Genomic DNA, 22,104 nt, shown 5'->3' on the forward strand with positions numbered 1-22,104 from the left:
ACACACACACACACACACACACACACACACACACACACACACACACACCAATTAACAGAAGTTTGCTCCAGCATGAAACGAGCAGTAGGAGTCTTGGGGCACAACTAACACCTGACAATCAGATGAGCATCAAGCTAGTGCTAGCACAGGGCACTACTGAAGATCGTAACACCTGCAGGACAGGTTTCCAAAGCTGTAGTAAAATCTGTGTTTAAACTACTAGTTATGTACCAGAAGTACAAGTGTCCATGCTACACGATTGATACAAGCAGAAAATTATCCTAGTGTTCAGGAGAGCAGCTGAATAGCATTTATGCCACTGCATTAGGCTACACATCCATTACTCCCCACTTGAAGTCCCAGGGATTGCTATTTCAGAAGTTCCTAGTGCAGGCTGAGCTCTGCTTTGCCCTCATCGCAGTCCCAAGGGGAGACTCTTAGCCCATTAGTTACATAAACTACTTCTGTAGTCTTACTCACCTCAGTAGGTCATCTAAATATATGCACCAAGATTTAAAAACTGCACTGCAATCAAAGCACTTTTTCTAGAACAGAAGAGCTGACGATTTATAGGCTGTTCAGTTTTGCATGCTTTTATCAAGCTAGTTAGTCGAAAGAAAATGCACACATAATTACTTAATCCCATTAAAACAAAGACAAACGACAGTACAAAACTACACAGCTCAGCAGTTTGAGCAGCAAAAGATTCTGAACTAACATAATAATGAATCATGCAGCCTTATCAGTGTGCAGCTCCTTCCCCATTCCTGTTATTTCAGCTAAATCAGCACCATGTTTCTTGCATATACGGTTCAGCCATATGAAGTGATACCTTTAATAACAAACAGCTACCATAGATTTTCCAATGCATGGGTAATCCAAGGTCTCTACTTTCTTGGTAATGAGCACACATCAGTTAAACTAAACACTGAAGTCAGACGAAAATACTGACAAGTCATTTGCTTCTCCTGAGGTTGAGGGAGGGGAGCACACACAGGTGGCCTTTCTTTCCCTTTCCCTTCTCCTGCTCTCCCTTCCTGATTTACCAGGCCCTCCTACAGATCTTTTGTTCGGGCCAGTTTTCAGTTCAGGAACTTATTTTCAACTTCGATTCAGTGTATTACGGTAACAGATAAAGTAAACTGCACCCAGTTACTGGACACAGAAAGAAAACTTAACATTTTTGAGAGGAATTACACAGGTTTGCATAGGTAACCTTACTAACAGGAACTAGTGGGAATAATTAAATTAAAGAGAAATACTTGTAAAAACAAAAAACTGAAAGCTGAACCCACAGAGATGCCCATTCAACTCAAGAATTACCTCCCAAAGGATGCTTTTATTATTATTATTATTATTTGTTTTCATACAGGCAATAAATAAAATCATTACAATGTTTCTCTTACATAATATAAAACAACCTGAGCCTTTTGGTTCAGAAGGCACTAGAACACAGGGTCAGCCAGACAGCAGCCCCACACCCTGACAGGACCTGCAAGCAAACTCCCCGCAGGGAATAGTACACATTCTGAGGGCTGAGATGCTTTCAGAGCCCAGGCAGGAGCTGCAGGGAGGGAGGAGCCGCCAGGCTGAGTACTACAGGGCTTTCCTTTTGAAACTAAGCAGCACCAGTCTCACAGGCAAGACATTTTCTTTGCACTTTCCAAGCTTTAACTGCAGCTTCCAAGAAAAGCACTAGAGCGCTTGGTACGGCCTGCTTTAGTTTCAGGAGGGGCACTGATCAGTCTTTCCAAGCTGCCTGAGGACTGGCAGTAACTCCACAGACGTGGGACAGCAGGCAGCTGCCTACAAGTTGCGCGTTTCCACGGATCGTTTCTCCCAGGAACCAAATCCCTGCAGTGCTCTGTGATGCACTGCTGCTTTGTGCTCCCAGCATTACCTCATCTGTTTACTAGCTCCTGAACAAATTGCTTCCCAAGGAATGGGAAGAAAGCAGATGACTGCAAACTCCTCTGTTCTGACAGAGCTCTGCTGGGCACAAGCAGGCAAGGCAGACCCGAGGGCAGGGAGCTCAACACAGAGCGAGGATGCAGAGATGCTTCAACAAGGTATTGCTCTGTGTTTGGAGCATCTTGCGATACATATCTTTGCCTTTCACTTACTGAAATCTTTTTTAACATTGTATAATTATAAAACTCACTCCTCAAATATACACTTTCTGCATATGCATTACTGCGATCTCTATAAAGAAATACAGCTCCCCCACACGAAGCCAATGACGTCATGCAATGCAATACAAAGGTCAAGCACAAGAAAATCCAGATCACCAAGAGAACCAACACCTGAGGAGTTCTGCACAGCTCTCCAGCTTGTTCCAGCAGTACTGCTACCTCTGGGCTGGTAATACACAAAGTTCAGCATCCTGAAAGCAAGCAACTATCCCCGGGAGAATTAATCTAATGCCACTCCTCTTCAGTGCACCTGAAGGACATAGTTTAGAAAGGAAATCGTAATTACTAGTTAAAAAAACTAACTAGAAATGATTGAGAGATTGAAGTTAGACCAGACCACAGAAGATGCAAGTACAAACACCTGAACAGCCTTCAATGGATGTCACACTTGAGCAAAGCCAACAGTACAATCCTTTTCATGTCAATAAGGAGCCACTGGCCCCATCTATACAAAACATAACAAAAAAATCACATCCAGCAAGTAATGAAAACATGATATTTCAGTAAACACTTTAGCAAGGGGTCCAAGCAAATATACATAACTTCTGTCACAGAATCACAGAATGGCCAAGGTTGGAAGGGACCTTAACGATCATGAATCTCCAGTCCCCCTGCCACATGCAGGGCCACCAACCTCCACCTTTAATGCTAAACCAGGCTGCCCAGGGCCCCATCCAACCTGGCCTTGAACACCTCCAAGGACGGGGCATCCACAACCTCTCTGGGCAGCCTGTTCCAGTACTTCACTACTCTCTGGGTAAAGAATTCCCCCCTGATGTCCGACCTCAATCTCCGCCCCCTCAACTTCAAACCATTTCCCCTCGTCCTACACATATCAACCCTTTCAAAGAGTTGACTCCCCTCCCCTCTATAGGCTCCCTTCAGGTATTGAAAGGCTGCAGTGAGGTCATCCCGCAGCCTTCTTTTCTCCAGGCTGAACAAGCCCAGCTCCCTCAGCCTGTTCTCATAGCGGAGGTGCTCCAGTCCCCTGATCATCCTAGTGGCCCTCCTCTGGACCCTCTCCAACAGCTCCCTGTCTTTTTTGTACTGTGGGCTCCACACTTGGACAGTACTCCAGATGGGGCCTCACAAGAGCAGAGTAGAGGGGGACAATCACCTCCCTGTCCCTGCTGCCCACCCCTCTTTTGATGGACCCCAGGATACCATTTGCCCTCCGAGCCGCAAGAGCACACTGTTGGCTCATATTAAGTTTTTCATCTATCAGGACCCCCAGGTCCTTCTCTGCAGGGCTGCTTTCAAGGACTGCTCCTTCCAGTCTGTACAGATGCCTGCGATTCCTCCGGCCCAAGTGCAAAACTTTGCACTTTGCCGTGTTGAACCTCACCAGGTTCAGCCGGGCCCACCTTTCCAGCCTGTCGAGGTCCCTCTGCATGGCATCCCTTCCTTCAACCATGCCGACCGCATCGCTCAGCTTGGTGTCATCAGCAAACTTGCTGAGGGTACACTTGATTCCTACATCGATGTCATTGATAAAGATGTCGAAGAGCACCAGTCCGGAGACAGAGCCCTGGGGTATTCCTTTTGATAAGCAGCCTTTTAAAGCAGCACAACTCTCAGGTCCATTCATGAATAACATTAAGCTTTTCATTAATTATCCCAATGCAACATAATTACCCCAATGCAACAAAGGCCAAGATGGTATTCACTGCTTACCTGCAGCACAGATCTCCAATCAAATACAAAAGCTGTACTTGCTTTATAATCACACCACTTATTTGCACAACATTATCCAAAATAACATCATTTTCATACAGGACAGAAAAAAAAAATGGGAAAAAATATGCACTGGCTCCCCATTTTGCCTTATGAAGGAGATGCTGGTAAACGTTGTTGACGTATGATACAAAACACCGCACAGAATAAATTTCATTGAACTTCCATTCTGCAGTGAGCCAACCAACTCCCAGAACCATAAACACATAAGACTATGTGCTCTCCTGTTTCCCCCACAGACACAGTAACAATCTTCATACTTCCCATTTCTTCAGAAAGCACAATGGAATATATATGAATTTCTTTAAGAATTTCAAGCGAAAAATAGAAGCCAAGATACAATGATATTCTCATGATCTAGGATTTGAAGCCTCCCTCGACACTATGAACTCGATTATGTTCCAGAGAAAACAGACCAACTCAACACAGTCAGAGAAAGTTGTTTTTAAAGAAAGTTCCATGAAAAAGGCACTCACCTCCCCAAAAAAGAGCATTTCTGTGCAGCTGCATTGCCATTGTATAACTGTCTGCATGTCAGCAATACATGTAAACGACACAGAAGCATTCCTTCGGTCTCATCTTTGTTCTGCTGCTTGTCACAAGACACCATCCAACCAAAGAAAAGCTTTCCCCCCTTTCTCCTTTGCTGCTGTGCTCCCTGCACTCACCAAGCCAGCCCTGCTGCACGCAGGGTGCATCCCCAAGGATGCACTGGGCCACAAGCACAGCTCTTGGAAGCCCAGGAGAGGAGGATCCCATTCCCAGCTCACAGAACTGCTGTTATCTTGCACATCGACTCACGCTGCGGCCACGCACTGTCAAGGTCAGGCTACATGAAACATATTCCCAAATTTCTTTTCCATGTGAAAACACACCTGCAAGAATCAGCAAAGGCTCAGCTGTATCTTTGTCCTCAGACTCACAAGGCAACAGCTCTGTTCAGACTGCACCACCCAAATTCCCACAGCTGATTGCAGCTACCACAACTGCACACAGTAACCCAGGTATACTTCTAATAACCCACTGCCCCAGACACAAAAGCCTCTATACTGGCCCAGAACACCTTTTTAATTCTCTATGAGATGACATCAGCCTTATTCCACCAACACACTGCCCCAGCATTCCTGTCAGGACACTTACCAACCACTTTTTATTTCTTCCCAATGCTCTACACCTTTGAGCGGTATTTTCAAGTATAGAAATGTACTTGCATTTCTATTTGCAGAGATAAGACACAGCACAGTCACATTAAGGATGACTGCAGCCATGGAACTAGGCATTTCCCCACAGCTCCTCAGAGCCGTTCTGTTCTGTTTGTTCCCTCTGTAGAATTTGTGGAAGCTTTGCCTGTTCAAAGCTTTGGTCCTAACTACTAAAATTCCTTAAACACCACATTTTAGGACCATTAGACTTGTTTCTACTCCATCAATTATGGACTTTTAACACTTAGTTTCTCCTCCTTTTTTATTTTTCAGATAGTTTGTGACTAACATTCAAATGTACAAGGTCCCAGGCAGGTCTTTAGCAGAACACTTCTCACTGTGGAACTGAAGTCTATTCTTTAAAGTAAAGAGTTTTCATCAATTTGCCATGTACGGGAGAGACTTTTCTGCACTACCAGAAAGGTGAGGTGCTAACTTAGCCTGGTTATTAGTTACTACTTACCAACTTAATGTACAAATTCGTACTATTTCCATTTGATCCTTTTGTCCCAATAACTATCCCACAAGCAAAGAGTTCCCTAAGGCTTAGTAAAAACCCAGGAAAAGACTGGCACACAGCACACAAAGAGAAAGCACAGCTAAGGACTGTTAAAGTCTCCTTGCAAGAACGGTTCCTACAAGACCACAGCTTTTTCATCCACTGCTTACTACTCCCAACGGTGGCAGCGGGCCATAAGAGAATACCTGAGTTCCAAAGCACAGGATAAGCACTAGTGCTCTCAGTATGTCAGCACCGTGGGTGGTAGAAGACAGGCAGGAGCACACTAAGCTGGCTGACAGCTGTGATGCTCCAAACCTCATCGTGAGCTGCAACAAAAACAGATCCAGTGTGTGCCCTCATCAGCCAGTACCTGAGCAGAGTACAAAGGCAAGTGCAATCCACAACAGTAAGGTACACAACAGTCACTCTTCTGAGAGCAGAGAAACTGAGCACAGGTACCTTAATTCAGAGTTATCCTTGCAGTGCTTAGCTAAAAGTGGGAGAAAGGAGAAAGAGGGCAACAGTAAGAACACACAGCTTAGACCAACATGAATGTAAGAACACTTCAGCAGCGTGCCTTTCCTCTTTTGCACATTTTTCCTTCAAATTATTTAAAGGTTAAGCACTGAAAAACAACTTAATATTGTTTCACTGAAGTTCACCTTCTAATTGCCACTACACGAATGAGCACACCACAGTTCTCTGGTTTGTTTTTGTTGTTCAACAGGAAGCAAATACTCAGCTAGCAACACAACTCCACCCACTTCTCATCCTATTGAAACCCACAACTCTCATGGGCAAGGAACAAAGAATTCAGCCTCATTCTTCAACTATTCCACGTACTGAACTCAACTGCTTTGCATTTGCTCCTCTCTCTATTTCTAAGTAAGTGTATTTTTGCTTTGTATATTTATGGCTTGCTGTTTCAGAAGTGATGTATACTACACAGACATACCATGCCCTGTAGTTTCAAATAAACCTCAGGAAACAGACCTCATGTTCCAAAGCTTCCCCCCAGTGCACCACACTACTTCTCACGTTTCATGGCTGATTGCTGACACACTGAACCGTGCAACAACTCTTGCCTTAAAGTTGTTATATGTACACGTTCAGGTATCCAGTGCACTTTAATACAGATTACCATCAAATCCACAGGTAAGTGAGTGCACATGTATAATTAAGTTCACTTAAAATGAAACAAGTCTCGCCAGTTTGAGAAGAATTTTGCATTGAGATTTATAACCTTTAATAGGAACGTTAAAGTAAGTAACTTATGTAATGGAAACCATATTTCCCTCAAGAGAAAGTACGGGTTAACTTCACAAGAGTCGCGTTCCTATGTTTCTATCTGCAATGCAGTAGCATGCATAAATCACTAAAAGTTCATTAATTATTCCATACATTGCATTACCATAATGGAATTGGATGAGTACACGTTTTTGGGCTGGTGGGTTTTGGTTTTTTGTTGTTGTTGGTTTTTTTTTCTTTTTTTTTTTTTTTTCCCCTCTTTTTAAAGGCAGCAATTCATCTATTTTTAAAGGTGATTTTTTTTCCAATAAAGTTTACCCAGCGTTCTCAGGATTACTCAGTACAGGAAAATACAAACGTCAGTAATGAGCTCTGTTAATGTAGATTTCTCTCCAAGAACTTAACTTAGATTTACTTCATACAGTTAAGTGACTTCATTTCACTGGAGGGAACAAAAAGAAAAAAGATTCCCTGAAGCAAAAAAAAAAAAAAAAAAAAAAAAAAAAAAGATATTGCCCAGTACATTGCTGAAAAATAAATTCTACTGATTGCATTTTTCCATTTTCCCCCCTCAGGCAGCACTTTTAAAAATACAATCTTTTAATGGTTGTTTAATTTTCATATAACTAGAATATAAATCCTTTACATACTACTTTGCTGCAGCTGCAGTATAATGTCTCATTTTTCGTGGAAAAAAACTAATTACGTGGTTCACTGAGTTGCCTGTGGTAACACATCAATTTTATTTACATTCAGAAGTTGGACTTCAGTTCGGTCCCAACACTCTTGTTAATTCCAAGCACATTTTATACAACAGCTCTCCCCAGTTCCATAGTAATTCCTCAGGCCAGCTTTTATGAAACGGGTTCTGAGATATTGCGATCCTGCATTGGATTGCCAGCACTTACCGTGCACTAACAAATTTGCAGCACCAACTCCGTTCCGACCTTAGAAAGTGTGCTATTCCCCATGAATCCCAGCCTTAGTGAGACAGCTCTGCACCCGAATCAGGGCTGGCCAGTGCACAACGCAGCTGGTCGTGTTCCACAGGAAATGCTAAATCACTTTTCCACAAAACACAGCAGTTACGGGCTGCGTAACAGCGAGTGAAACTTAAAGATTAGTTTCTCAGTCGCAACCATGTCAGGTGGAGGTTATATTTTGGAAGCCAGAGCACTAAGGAAAGAAAATTGTGGTATCATAGAGAACTCATTGGTTTTTCCTTCCATCACCAGCACCCGTTCTTTAAGCTACTTGTTGTGGTATTTCTTGCAATTAACAGTAAAACCTCCAAATTCCCAAACATGGAAAGATTTAAGAAGTTAGTTCTTGGGACAGCAGGAGTGGAGGAAGCGTTAGGCTAACTTACTCAGGGCCCCAAGGTAATCTCATTATTCTCAATACATTTAAGACTTATTTAAGATATTGCAGACTGTGAAAAGGAAAAATGAGGACTGCTCATGTAATATGCCATGGATTAGAACTGATAATGAATTCATGGCTGCCATATGCATTCATTTGGTACTATACTACACTGCAATTCACTGCTAGTTTTGAGAGAAGAAATGCTGCAGAAGGATGAAGCATGATCTGACAGCAAGGTGGAAGAGCTGGATCTGACTCCTTCACAGAACTCACATGCCGTCTGTGGTCACAAACCAAATTGAAAGCAGAGAGAGGGAAGGAGTTGGGGTGCCGGAAAGAATAGCTGTTTAAAAAATATAACAGAATAAAATGAAGACATTTTGCTCAGACACAATAAGGCTCTTGTCAATTTCTTGTATATAAAAGGAGTTGGCACTTTCCCATGAAGCAATTCCTTAATCCCAAACGATGGCATAATAACCTCACTTCAAATGCCTCCTTAAAAGAAAAAGTTTATTTTGTCTAAGCTAAACTTCAACTGGCGATCACCAGACACCAATTAACAGTGTCAAATACAGGGGTCACAGAACAATTCTGCAAGCAGAGAAAGTATAAATTCGCTTCTAAATCCTATCTTCTTCTCCAAAACATTTTTTTTTTTTTTTTCTCCAATTTTAACTTTGTTTTCACGCCTCTGCAAATAGTCTATGCTAGGCAATTAAGGGAATGCAAATGGTTTATCGCATTGAAAATCATCAGCCCAGAAACAGACTTCTCAGTAGCTTAATATTCCAACAAAGTTCTCTGTCATATGAACCTACTTGTTAATTCCACTCTCAACTCAAGAACTGGCAATTAACCATTTTCAGATTTAATTTCAAATTATTAATAAGTGGTACTCAGCTGCTTGATATTCATAACTGCTTTTCAAATCGAAAGCCTTCAAAAATATTTCCAAGGCAGCTCCAGTGAGATCCCTTTTATTCTCTCTAAGTAAACTGCCTTTCCACTTCTTAGCTGTTCTCACTCCAAATAATACTCTGTGTGACAATAGTTATGAGGTTTCTGTTTTCTAGCGTACAGAAAACAAGGCACTGTAATGTGTATTTCATGCGTGTATGTTGTTAAGCCCACCAAAGCAGGAAACAAGGAGATAACCCCTCAGTACCTTCAGGAAAGTACCAAAGCCAGCCATAATGCAATTCCAGCAGCCAACACTCCCTTCTTTCCCACTTTCAGTTATTATAAGCTAATAAAACAGCGGAAGATTGAAGAGCACTTTCATTAAAAGCAGTATTATTAATTTGTATACCCATTTCACAGGAAGTAGTGCTTACTCTTGGTTTCATCCATTACTTCATATGTTCAGACAGACAGGAACATCTTATTCAATAATTAACATTTATCACTACACAGCAGCGAAGAACGTATTTCGTAGCTCCCTGAAGAGTCCTCCCAGTTCCTTACAACTGCAGTAAATCACAGCACTTTGAAAGAATTCTTAAGTGTATGATGGAAACACAGTAAAGGAGATGTGTTACTGCTTTTATATCCTCTTCTACTTTTGCAGAAGCAAAAATACAAAATTAAAGTTAAATCCTAATAAGTACTGGAAAACATCATCTACTCAAATCCTCTAAATTAGGTAAATCTTTGATCTGTACATGCTTGCTGATAAAATCAACTTCAAAACCTGGGAATGAGTGCATCACAAACTGTCCCCCTACAGTTGGTGGTTTTGGGCTCATCACTGATCAGCACAATTACAGCTGGCTGCCCAACAGAGCAAGGATTCCTAACAGGACAAAGATGTCTGAGTAAGGTGTAAATGAGAGCAAGCAAAGAGTGCACTACAACTTTGCCAGAACTTCAAAAAATTACTATCACAGAAATACTACTATGACAGCAAAATGCTGATGTTGTGTGTATTTCCTTTGAATGGACTTGATAAGATTGAGTGCCTGTTTTGAAGGCGAGTACAGCAGCACTGACAGCTCAGCCCACTGCTGTGCCTGCAGGAACTGCCCAAAGGCTCCTCCCAGTGCCCCCAGTTCCTCCCATTGCTCTGTCTGTATGATGCTATATAATAGGATGGAAAGTGCCACGACAATAGCAGGGTGCCAAATTCCTCCGTTACAGCAAATGAGAACGAGCCCAAATACAGCAGGCTCAGATGCAGAAATGAAGGAAAAGCACTGCTTACCTTTGGAAGGCCTCAGGTACACAGGGATCTCCAACAAGATACGACTGCCTCTACTGCCAACCCTTAAATGAAGAGTGGGAAGGGCTGCATCCTGGCTCCAAGCCTTCCATCACTCAGGTACACTGCATGCGGCTGAGCTCCCCTGGTTGGCCCTGCCCTCCCACCAGGTGCTCAATCACTGCTTCAGCCCTGACTTACTGTCTATCACAGAGGAACAAGTGATGGCAATTCCAAACACCTGCAGGAATCAATATTGTAGGCAACCAAGCTATTAATTGGAAAGTTCTTTAAAGGAAACTGCACTCTACCAAATGCCTAACAGGCTTCGCTATTCGTTTTCATGATGCTGCCTAACATTCCAACAGAATTCCAGAGTCCATCCCCAGGGGTCATGTTTACAGCCACCAGAACTGTACTCTCAGTAGTGAAGCACATCCTAATCTCCGCCTGATCCCTCACAGCTCAAGCATTCTGTGTCACAGATGGAACAGACAAAGCTGAGCGTATCCATAAACTCAAAGTGAACATGACAAATGTATTGACTAAACTGTCAAACAAAGAGTTCAAAATGTCACACAAGTACTCTTAGCAAAAAGAAAGCAAGCGACTAACAAAGAAATACTTATCACCTGCTTACAACGCAAGTGTAACATTATATATATATATATATATATATATATATGTATATCTCAACAGAAGTCAAGTATTAATTCTGTGTAGTGCTCCAGAAGGTATTTGGTCATGCAAGTGAGAGCAGAGAGACTTGCCAATCTACATCTTTGCTGCCAAAAAAGAAAAAAACCCTGCAAAAAGACATGACCTCTTCTCCATTCTATTTCTTCCATAGAATTTACAAAAAATATTCATGTGAAAAGGAACAGCAGCTCCAACACCTGCCAAGCCTCTGCAGGCAGTAATATCATTAACGGCATTTTGTCCTTGGGAAAGTAACACTTCCAGTTTGAGCATCTCCAGCTTTTTCAGACTTGTGAGATCACCCTGTTTTTCCCCCACCAGACCCTGTACCCACCGGCTTCTTTCACGTGGGACAAAATAAAGACTTCTCACCTTTTTTCTTCCAATATTAAACCTAATAAACAACACAGAACACGACAGCTGAGGCTGGCAGGAATAAGCAGCTCAGCACTGAGTGCAAGGCACACCCACAAAAAATGCCTGGTTCTGAGCTGAGTGCCCAATCCAGCTGCTTCACTCCATCCATAGTTGTTTTACTAATCATTACTTTTAGTTAATTTCCCAGGACAGTATTTAATTACTTACACAGTTTTGGAAAGCTGCTGCATAAACAATTGCTCGCAGTAGGTCCTGTTCATAACTTCTAAGGTTGTCCTCCCTATGACTACCTCAAATTCTCTTTTTATTAAAAGCAGGCTGTCACCAAAATTATCTATTTTGACTGCTACAAAGATAAGGCAACCCACATGGCTCAGATGCAGAACTAAATCATGTCTCTGAAAAAAAATCTTGGTCTAGACAACTCACTTGTTTAACTTAAGCACTAAATGCAATATGATTTTATACTTAAGCGTGTGAGTGCCTTTTCCAGGTAACCAATTCTGATTTAGACCTGAATGAATAAACACAGAATTCAAATTGCTGCTGCATTTTTATTCATCTAACCAAAAACTCACTTGCAAAACACAATCCCTAGGCAAAAAAGAACAAATGCAGAACTGCGAACAACTTCATACTCAGCAAGAATTCATGATCTTATTTACAGCCAGTGTATCCTGGAGATCATACATAATAAAAGCAGGATTTGTAAAGCAGAGATGTTTCGGGTAGAGTATGTTCTTCCAATTGCATTTGCAGTTCCACATTTCTGGCTCCTACACATTTGAGGACGACCCCAAAACAAAGCTCTGCTTGCTGAACTAACAAGTTACTGACCACAGTGATAACCCAACCCCTAGGAATGGGACTCAAAGCTACTGCTCGTTACTTTATCTCAAGGCTATAGTAAAAAACATGGTTTGTTATCACAGCTTAACTGACAGACAAGTAAATCAGTGTGCCTCAGCAACTTATTTTCTGCTTGCATGCCCACATGCAAAAGTCCATTTTATTTTCAAGAGCTGAGGAAACTAAACTATATTTTCAAACTAAGTGATTTGAGCTTTCAAATACTTCAGTACCGCTGTCTACTGAATAGAAGCCAAAATAACCTTGTTTCCTATGCCTTGCTGCCACAGGAAACATTAAACAGTGTCCTTTGTCATATTTCAGGGAATCAATGTACATAAATGTCTCATTCTGGCAGGATCTGATGTTCAATAATTTGTCAATACAGATGTTTGAACAATAAAGAGCCACTGAAGCAAGAGAGCCCTATCAGTAGCACTATTGGTAACATTTCTTACAATTTACATCACTTTGAACTATTACCTGGTAAGTGGGTACAAGAGTTTCAATAAATAAAAAGTAAAGCAATTACATGACTTACACACATTATTAAGAATTTTTGTCAAAGCCTGCAATGGAAGGGAGCAGAAAGAAAATTACTTCCCAGATTCTTTGGGGTCACGACAGTTAGTGGGAGAATATTTCTTCTTTCTTTCAATTATAATGTATTTTCCATTCCCCCAAGTGAGTTATGATTAACGTTCCTTTCTCCATCTCTAAAGTTAACTTTGCACCTTTTCACATCCCACTACATTTTATCTGAGACATTACTTCACTTTAATCTGTGAGAACATTACAAATTAATACCAATGACAGTGCTATTGTGCAAGGGCAGACATACCTTTCTGCACAGCTAGCTGCAGTGTTCAAGAAATACCCCGAGCTCTCTCATCTACGTGATGCTACTGCTGTTAACACTTCCTGAACAGGGCTCCTGCAGCCAATTTGCAGATTTAACTCCACTTAGAAGCTATTGCACTGAAGGCTCCAACCTGGATGCTTCACATATTTTGGACCAGGTCAAAGCACAAAGTGACACTACTCACTACTTGCTCTACTCCATCTCCTCCTGCTCCAGCAGGTTCAGCTCTTCATCCATCTCAGTGTTTCACCACAGTTATCACTGGATGCAGCATTACACTGTTGTAACCAAAATGTTCAATACAAACAAGCTGTAACAGAAATGGAAGCCACTGCCAAACTGCCCTTTAATAAGAAGGTATTTAGGTCCCATACAGTGCATTTGAAATATTAAGTAAATTATATTTCACAAAAAGAAAAAACATATATTATTAAAGCTTTGCTGGGTGCACAGAAATATTATCTATGCATTCATTCAGAACAGGAGCCTCATAAAAAATTCACATCAGTGAAATGGCTTAGTGCAGCACTTCAGAGCCACTTCTTTAATTATACATGATCACATGGCTACCTGCATGAAACACTCCTAAAGATACTCAGAGAGCATTTCATACCTGATTTCACAGGCTGCACTGTCGATCAAACAGCCTGGTATTCATGAAAACATGAAGTCTGTAACTGTCCAAAGACAGGTGGTTACAGAAGAATATGAACATACTATCTAACCCAGAACCAGAGCACCACGGGGCACAGGTGGGCAGATAACAGTCAGCTGAAGCACACTTGACAAACACCATACGGTATACATCTGAACTGGCACACAAGTTGTATCAGCAGGCATCCAGACAGTATTATAGGCTACAACAATGAAAGTTTATTGCATAACTCCAGTACTGACCCTTGAACTTACTGTTTTACCATTGATATTACGCCAGGGTCGCTCAACTTTCCTCATTTTCATCTCAGACAAGAATAAGAGAAAGTGTTTATGGAGTCCAGTAAAATACATTTTCAAAGTTAAGAGTTTTCAGGCAACCTACGTCTGCTCACAGCAACAATACATTAATGAAAAGACAAAGGTGGATGGATCGAGTGGGCAGAGTCAAAACCACAATGCATTACATCAGGTGAAGTTAATTTTGTACAATCATTTTATGGCTAGACATTCTGGAGTCAATAAGGACAATCAAGAATAAAACTTACAGTCACATAAACTTATCATTGTCACTTATTGTACCTTCCTCTTCCTTTTACTTACTACACACAATTATTGCAGCTTCCATTTACGCTCAACTCTTGTTGCATGATCTTTATCACGTTTGGGCCTTGTAGAACCCCTACCTGTGGTGTCATGGAGTCTGCCTAACACTGCAGGAGAGGTGTTTCACTCTACTGACTATTACCTTATACCAAATTTTTTTTTTGTTGCCATTCAAATAACACTCAATTTTAAGCATACCTGAGATTTCAAGAAAAGTCATATAACGATGTTAGATATTGTTCTATTATTCCCCTAAGTTCAAGTGCTATTTTGCACTTCATCTGCAGATCAGTTGCACTGGAAAAGTCAAATGTACCTGCTGTGTTTTTTTTCTCTTTAGTTCTCAAAGCACAAGTTGTGACAGAACGGTAGCAAGTTAAAGCCTTTAACAACAGCGCTCCTTTCTCACCACTAGACGGTATAAGCAAAAAAAAAAATAATCAAGAAACAAAGAGAGACCAACTTACTGTGCAGCTCACGATGTATCACATCTACCAGGTTTGGTTCGTCCCCCCACCAGAATATCCACAGTTCCTTACAATCCGGTTTGACGTCTCGGCGCCACACACAGAGCAAGTTGGCCTGCAAGCAGCGGATGAAGCTGAGCAGAATTGGATCATCCTGCGCTGGGGCTGAGATGATAGGGCCACAGTCCCCATGACCTTCAAAATTGTACCTACGCCATTTGATGCCTGTGAGTTCAGCCTGGGGAAAGGAGAAAAAAAAGCCGTTAAATCACCTCATTTCAGAGCTTGGTTATATTTATAATATTGTTTCTTTTCTGTTGTTAATTCCTAGAATTTAGCTCTAAGCAGCCAAAGCTAAAAACTCCTATTTTCCACTTTCTCTGCCAAGAAAAAAAATCAAAACAGTTTTAGAAACAGTACTGAATAGAAACCTGGCTTATCCCTGCATTTAAGTTTCTCCCACAAAAACTTATTTCCAGAGTTTCTAGCCCTACTGTCATCTTATTGTTATCCAACAGGTTAAAAACAAAATAAAAGCCAAGGATGAAAGTAAGGCCCATTGCCCTCTGGCTGGTTGGTGGTGAAGCCATTCCGGTATCAGCCCAGAAGTGGAAGCATCAAAGCCATAAGCAGAAAGTGCTACGAGATGTCAGAAAACAACGGACTTACAGGAAATAGCAAAGAAATTACTTTCACTTGGTGATGTTGGAAGTGTAATATATATGCTATTTATTTTGCTTAGGTGACCAGATGTGAAGCAAGAACTGTTGCCATTTACTTTTTCTCCACCCGAGAGCACTGTATTAACCACAAAAGAAGAACAGGAAGATGGCTGCCCAGGCTTCTGGGGAAGAAGCTACTCTGCAGAGGGCAAAATCTGAAGGAATGCAGGTATTGCACCGCACAGAAAAGTGAAAACAGCTGCTAAAGAGAAAGAAGCTGGAGTACTCAAACCATGGAAAAGCTGGTACCTGGAACCAGGATAGCAGAGCAGGTCCTCATTTTTTTAATCTTTTTTTCCCCTTTTTGCTTTCAATAGCAGAGGCTCCAAGCTGTCATATATCTTGTTTCCGAATTCATTGTGTGCTACCTGTTCATCTGTTTCCTGCCCATTGGACTTCTCTCCCCCCTCCAAGACCACAGGCCCAGAGCCTGTCCAAGGCACAAGCAGTATTCTCACGTCCCCCACAGCCACCCCAGCACGAGCACATTACCAAGGAGAAGAGCAGTACATACACACTCCACATTCACAGTGGGCTTGTATTCTAGTTCTTAACCATGTTACCACATTCTCACTGCTGTTATTACCTTTACTGCTTCATTGAAAGCATTCACACCCTTCAGAAATAGCCGGTGCGCTCAGCTCTCAAGTGGTCCTACAGGAAAAGCCAGCTGGCCTACACAGCAAGCTGCAGGAGCTCCAAGCCAGCCTGCTCCTCCAACAGGACACATTGCTGCCTGGCAGGAGAGGAAAGGCACGGCAGTGGAAGCACTGCCTGCAGGAGTGGGGTGACCCTGCACTGAGCTACATCTGCACAGTAAGCATTCTGTGGGCAGAAATACCGATGAAGAATGTAGACAGAATTCACAGAATCGCCAAGGTTGGAAAAGACTTCTAAGATCATCCGGTCCAACCATCCGCTTGTCACCAATGCTTCCCACTAAACCACATCCCTCAATACAATGTCTAAATGTTTCTTGAACACAAATTGGGGCCAACATTTACTCCTAAAGAAAACAAAAAACTGCAAATCATGCAGTGCTCCTTCTTTCATTCTGCACATGGAAGTTCAGGCTACTGCCTCCAGCACTCCTACAAAAGCCACGCTACATCCCGCATATGGAAGGCTCTCCATCTTCAAGTCCACGCACCTATTTCACTGCCCATCCTCAAAGTGCTGGAGAGCAATGGGAGAGCAGGTCAGAAGATATGCACAACACACACACCATGCTACTGGCACGAAGAAAGCAAATAGGAGAGCAGGAGGACAAGGAAAAGGCAAGGGCAAAAATCTACTTTTTCCACAGTAGGATGCAGTGTAGTGCTGGAATACTTCACACATGACATAATACTCTAAAAGAAAGCACTTACACATGCTTCTCCAAAATGTCTACATCTGTTCTACATGGATCCCTATCTACAGCATAGAAAAGGAACATGTGGAGTTTCTGAAACAGCACAGCAAATATTATCACAGATCACAAAGCCTCAGAGATCAGTGCCAGCACAGGGAAGCCAAGGAAAAACCACGTTAAGTGTTTCTATGCTGCCATCCACCAGGAACACACAAATAGGAGGATGACAGAAAAACAAAACCAAAATCAAGTTACGCGATAGCACCACGTTGGTCAGCGCAGCAATAACCAGAGATCAGCTGCCAAAGTAGTGGGCACATTCTTACATACACAGCTTCTGGGCGCCCAGAGAGACCCAGAATAGCACCCAGCACAATCCATCCACAGCAGAAATGAAATATCTCTAGAAAGAAAAGTGCACAGAAGCCACCAGAGCCGCAACTGATTTAACATCACAGCAACATACGTTGGGAGCAATCCTACAGGCTGAGAGGTACAGCCAATGACCCACGCTGAGTTAGGCTGGCAGTGAGTGCTCGCATGAGCAACAAGTCCCAAGAAAAGGGAGAGAACTTTGGGGGGTGCTGAGGCTGGCATCTTAAAGCAATATCTCAGACATCTCATGTCCTGGTCAAAGCAGGGAAGCCTGTCTGGCACGTTTATTTGGATGTATCCCTCTGTTTAAATCTGTACTAGGTGAGCACTGATACTCCTCCTTCAGAACCTCCAGAGTTTGCCCCCTGTTAATTAGAACTGAATTCAAGAGAAAATCTAGATACAGAAGTAGTACACAAGAGAAGATGGCAGCAGGCAGCATACATCTTGTGCCTCTGCAGGCAGTTTTCTATTAACACTAACACCACTGAGGTACCTGCACCCTTACTGAGGCTCTTCATATTCACTTATTTAAACCAGCCCTAGTTCTAAGCCCTCCATCTGAAGCTGGGCGTTACAACCCAGACCGCCCATGGCTCTGGAGATGGAATGGAAAAACATCCGTGGTCAGCAGTGCAGATGGGGCAGGAGGGAAAGGCACAGCTGAGCGCGGCAGGGGGTCCCCTTAGGGACAGCCCTCATCACACAGAACACGAATTACACTCTGTGCAGAAGCTGCTGATCGCCTTGGGGCAGCACACACGAACAGAGCTGCCAAAAGCAGGCCTGGCCTTCCCATCAGCCTGCGCCTGGCTTCGCCCCATCCTGCTTTACGGTGGAGCTGCTGTCTGCATGCACTCAGAACCAAGGGGAGCTGACTAAAAATCAGAAGCATTTATTGAACAGTTTTTTCCCTCCACTCAGATCAGTCCTTAAGCCAGGTTCATTAAATAGCCAGGGAAATGCCTACACCACTAAGACAGGACAGCAGAGCGGGTCAGGGAGGGCAGCGCTGCTGCAGGTTTCAAGCAGCCCAAGGCAGGCACTGACACCAGCAGCCCTGGTTTCTGTCTGAGCACAGAACTGTGAACGTGCAGCTTTTTGCTCACAACTGTTTAGAAATGAGTGCAGCATAAAGCAAAAGTCCTGCCAGGTGATGCAATCTATTGTGTTTCTTGCATCTTCCCCCACATGCAGTTTCAGCTTATTACAGTTGTTACAATTTTCTTAACACTAAAAATCAGGACAGAAGAAGGAACTTAGGAATACTTACAATTAACCAACATTGTTAGTAAATCACACGTTATGCAGAAGACTGTTTGCTTTGTAAGGAAACATTTTGGAGGGTTGTGCTGCAAAGCGTCCAACTCAACCAAATTAAAAAAATATATATAATTCTTCTCTGTCAACAGCAGTTGGACACAGAATGAAGAGTTTGTGAGAAGGCTGTTCTGCATGTGCCTGTGAGGAAACAACGAAATCAGACCTCTGTCTAACAACAACATCCAAATCTCCAACATTCAGCTTGCAACAACAGAATTCCCAAGACACCGAAGATCTGCTTCTGATATAACCATAGGCAGCTATTGGGTAAGTGTCAGCATTCCAACCCAGTACTCCATGGAGGCAGCTGAACGCATTCGAAACATACCCAAGAAACAGGTAATAATGAGAACACAACCATGTCAATGCTTTCATTCACATGGCCAGAGAGTGCAACACGGCTCTTGGCAAAGCAGGAGAACATAGGCTTCCCTTTTTGTGGGTGACTGCCTTAATCACTGCACTCTGCAGGGCAGAACAGCTTCAAATAGAACAAAAAAAGAGAAGACCTAAGAAGATTCAACCCTCTGATACCCCTTATATACACAAGGGAGAAGAGATAGAGAAAGCAAGTTTGCACCTTCTCTTGCAGCCATTACTCTGCAGCCTTAAATACAGACAACACCTCCACCGATCTGCAGCAGCTGAGGGCTGGAGCCATTTTAACTCCAAGACAGCATTCAGCTCGGTAAATCCCCAGTAGAGATAAAACCTAAGCTCTGATTCCTTCCCCTCCCCTCAGGCTTAAATCAGAACAACAGGCAGGCAGGGTCTTCCGCTGATCTCACAGTGCTCAGATTGGCAGAGTTTCGGCTGCTAAAAAATCACAATTCCCCAGCAACATTTCACACGGCACAACTTGATTCTGGCACGCTCCCAGCAACCCTGAGGATTTAATTAGTGCTGTGTAGCCACTGTGACTATTTTCCTCTTCTGCAGTCCTCGCAGATGGAACACAAACAAAACAGATCTTCTGCCACCTCTTTCTTGTGCTCATCGCCATCTAATGCTTTTTCCCCACAAGATGTGGATAGTCCAAACCATAAACCAATTCTAAATTAACCTCCCAGAAGACTTAAGAAAGTCCACCTGTTCTATCGCAGAGCTTGGACAGATCGCACCAGAACACAGCAAGAGAAGCACCAGGCATGCAAAACCTTGTGTTCGAGCACGCTAAGCATACAGCAGAGCTTTCAGATGAAGTTATGTAACCACGTGGCTTTTTTTCCTGCTTCATATAGCACAAATGGGTGGAAAAAGCTAAGGCAGATTCAGGCCCCAGAGTGTGGGAGATCAGCACTCCAGAGCCTCCAAAGCAGGAGGGACATACAGAAATGGAGACAAAGATGTACAGAACAGGCAGGGAAAGCCCTCGAAGAGAAGCAGACACAGCCCAGCCCTCAGCTCTGCCCTGACCTCCTCAAAGGCCTTCAGTCTGACACTGCTCAGGTCATTTTCATCCCTCTCAATTCTCCGATTCAAAGAGGAGAAAAAAAAAGGTCATTAAAATACTTCTCAACTACCTGTCTAAATGGCACTTCTACAAACAAGTTACTGTCAGCCTGTGGGACTATAAAGAAAGAAAATCCTTTTTTGTAAGAAAGACGCTAAGGTGTCCAGGGTGTCTCAGAATCCTGATTTATTTCCTAGCTTCTCAAGGTGGCTGAAATCTAAACCATTTCTCTAGTCTTGATTTTTGCTTACTTTTATGTCAAACTGTACTTGACGAGTGTTTTTAATCTACAATTTATGCTTTGAATTGGAACACAGAAAATGTAAGTGTCTCAAATACATTTGCCAATTTTATTAGCCGCATCTTAGAGAGCTCCATTCAAGTAAGTAGCTGTGCTGAAGCCACTGGAGACTCATACTAAGGACTACTCACAGGAGGAGAAATCTGCATAAGAAAGCCCTTAGTTCATAGTCCAGGAATTTAAACTGTAGTTAAAGGTGCCATGGGAATTACACCACCATTTTAATTAAATGCTATAAGATCTTGCAGACAGATTCAAGATTAGCACCATCTGTTTTGGTTCTGAGTGTTCCATTTCACTACATCATTCTCACACAGCAACAAAATATCATTTCACACTCTACTCAGCCATTCAAACACCAGATAACATTTATGTCATCCCCACTACGAAGGGAGGACCAAACAAGGCTGCAGCAACCTGTGCTTACAGGGAGGTGAACAGCACACGCTGATAACAACTCCTATCCCCCATTCCCACCTAAATAAAATATTTAGTAACATCTGCCTAGGTCCCTGTCAAGTGAATAGGAAGAACAAAGGCAAAGAAAACACACGTACACCCCGAGGAACGGAGACTGCTTTGCTAGAGGAAACAACTGGGGCAGCAGCACCTCCTCCAGCAAGGAGCCAAGCAGCAGCACACAGCCGTGTGCAGACATTCCCTCCCACCTTTTTTACTTCTGGGTTTTTAACTCTTGCAGTTAAAATAAAAAAAAAAAAAAAAAAAAAAAAAAGAAAAAAAGTAATAATGAAACAAACGTCCTCCACCCCATGCAGTCTCTCAAAATCAGACCATTTACAAAGCTACTTATTACCATTCCCCTTCCATTTGGGAAGAGAGGACAGGTTTGTGCATCCTTCCTGCAGGGCTCATCCCCACTGCTCCTTTCCCAAGGGAAGTGCACTGTGCTCAATGGGCTGCACTGAGTCCAGAATGGCATCTGCTGGGCACTGACTGGCAGACCAGCCTGAAAAGAACCGCATAAGCAACGATCTGTACCAAACCTAGTCATGCTTCGAATTCAAAAAAAGGAAAAACACTGGCAGATCAGAAAAAAAATAATAGTCCAATACTGAAATGGCATCTACATGGCCGACAGGAATACCACGTTATGCTCGGTGCTCTGAAGAGCAGAACTCAGCTGAGTGCCATTTCCTTCATCTTGCACCCAACACGTCTGACTTGGTTCCTGCCCTGCCCCAAGGGTACAGTCCAGCGGAGAAGGGACACAGAACAGCCACCAACAATCCCAGAAAAACAAGCGTCAGCCCCTCTGCCCACCTGTTCTTAAAGCCAGACTGCACCTGAGTGCCCCCACATGCAGCACCAGAGGCCAGCACAGCACCTTGGCCCCACAGCACGCAGCCCTGCTCTCTGTACCCCACTGCACACAGCTGTCCCAGAGCCGTGTGTGACAGTGTGCCAGCCCTTATCTCCTCCAGGTAACCAAGGTCCTATTATCAGAAGGATTCCCGATGGAGTTCATACCTGGGATCATTTGAGATACTGCATCTTAGTGCTTAAGACCAGAGAAATCAAAATACTTCTAAAAACATCCACACATACCATTATTAAGAGCCACAAACCAACAGTGAGCTATCATGCTTAAGAAGTAAAC

General features: G+C 42.9%; 1 protein-coding gene across 1 annotated transcript in view; it reads right to left on the minus strand.

Annotated features, from left to right (window-relative positions):
• MED13L (mediator complex subunit 13L) overlaps positions 1 to 22,104 on the minus strand; it is a 179,213-nt gene that overhangs the window by 147,207 nt on the left and 9,902 nt on the right. The window contains exon 2 of the mRNA XM_042829053.1: positions 14,959 to 15,196. Coding sequence (XP_042684987.1) covers positions 14,959 to 15,196 — 238 coding nt within the window. The remainder of the gene's footprint in view (positions 1 to 14,958; positions 15,197 to 22,104) is intronic.

Source organism: Centrocercus urophasianus, unplaced genomic scaffold (genome assembly GCF_019232065.1).
Source record: "Centrocercus urophasianus isolate 14NV4802_14NV808 unplaced genomic scaffold, USGS_Curo_1.0 seq_30, whole genome shotgun sequence".
Classification (NCBI taxonomy): domain Eukaryota; kingdom Metazoa; phylum Chordata; class Aves; order Galliformes; family Phasianidae; genus Centrocercus; species Centrocercus urophasianus.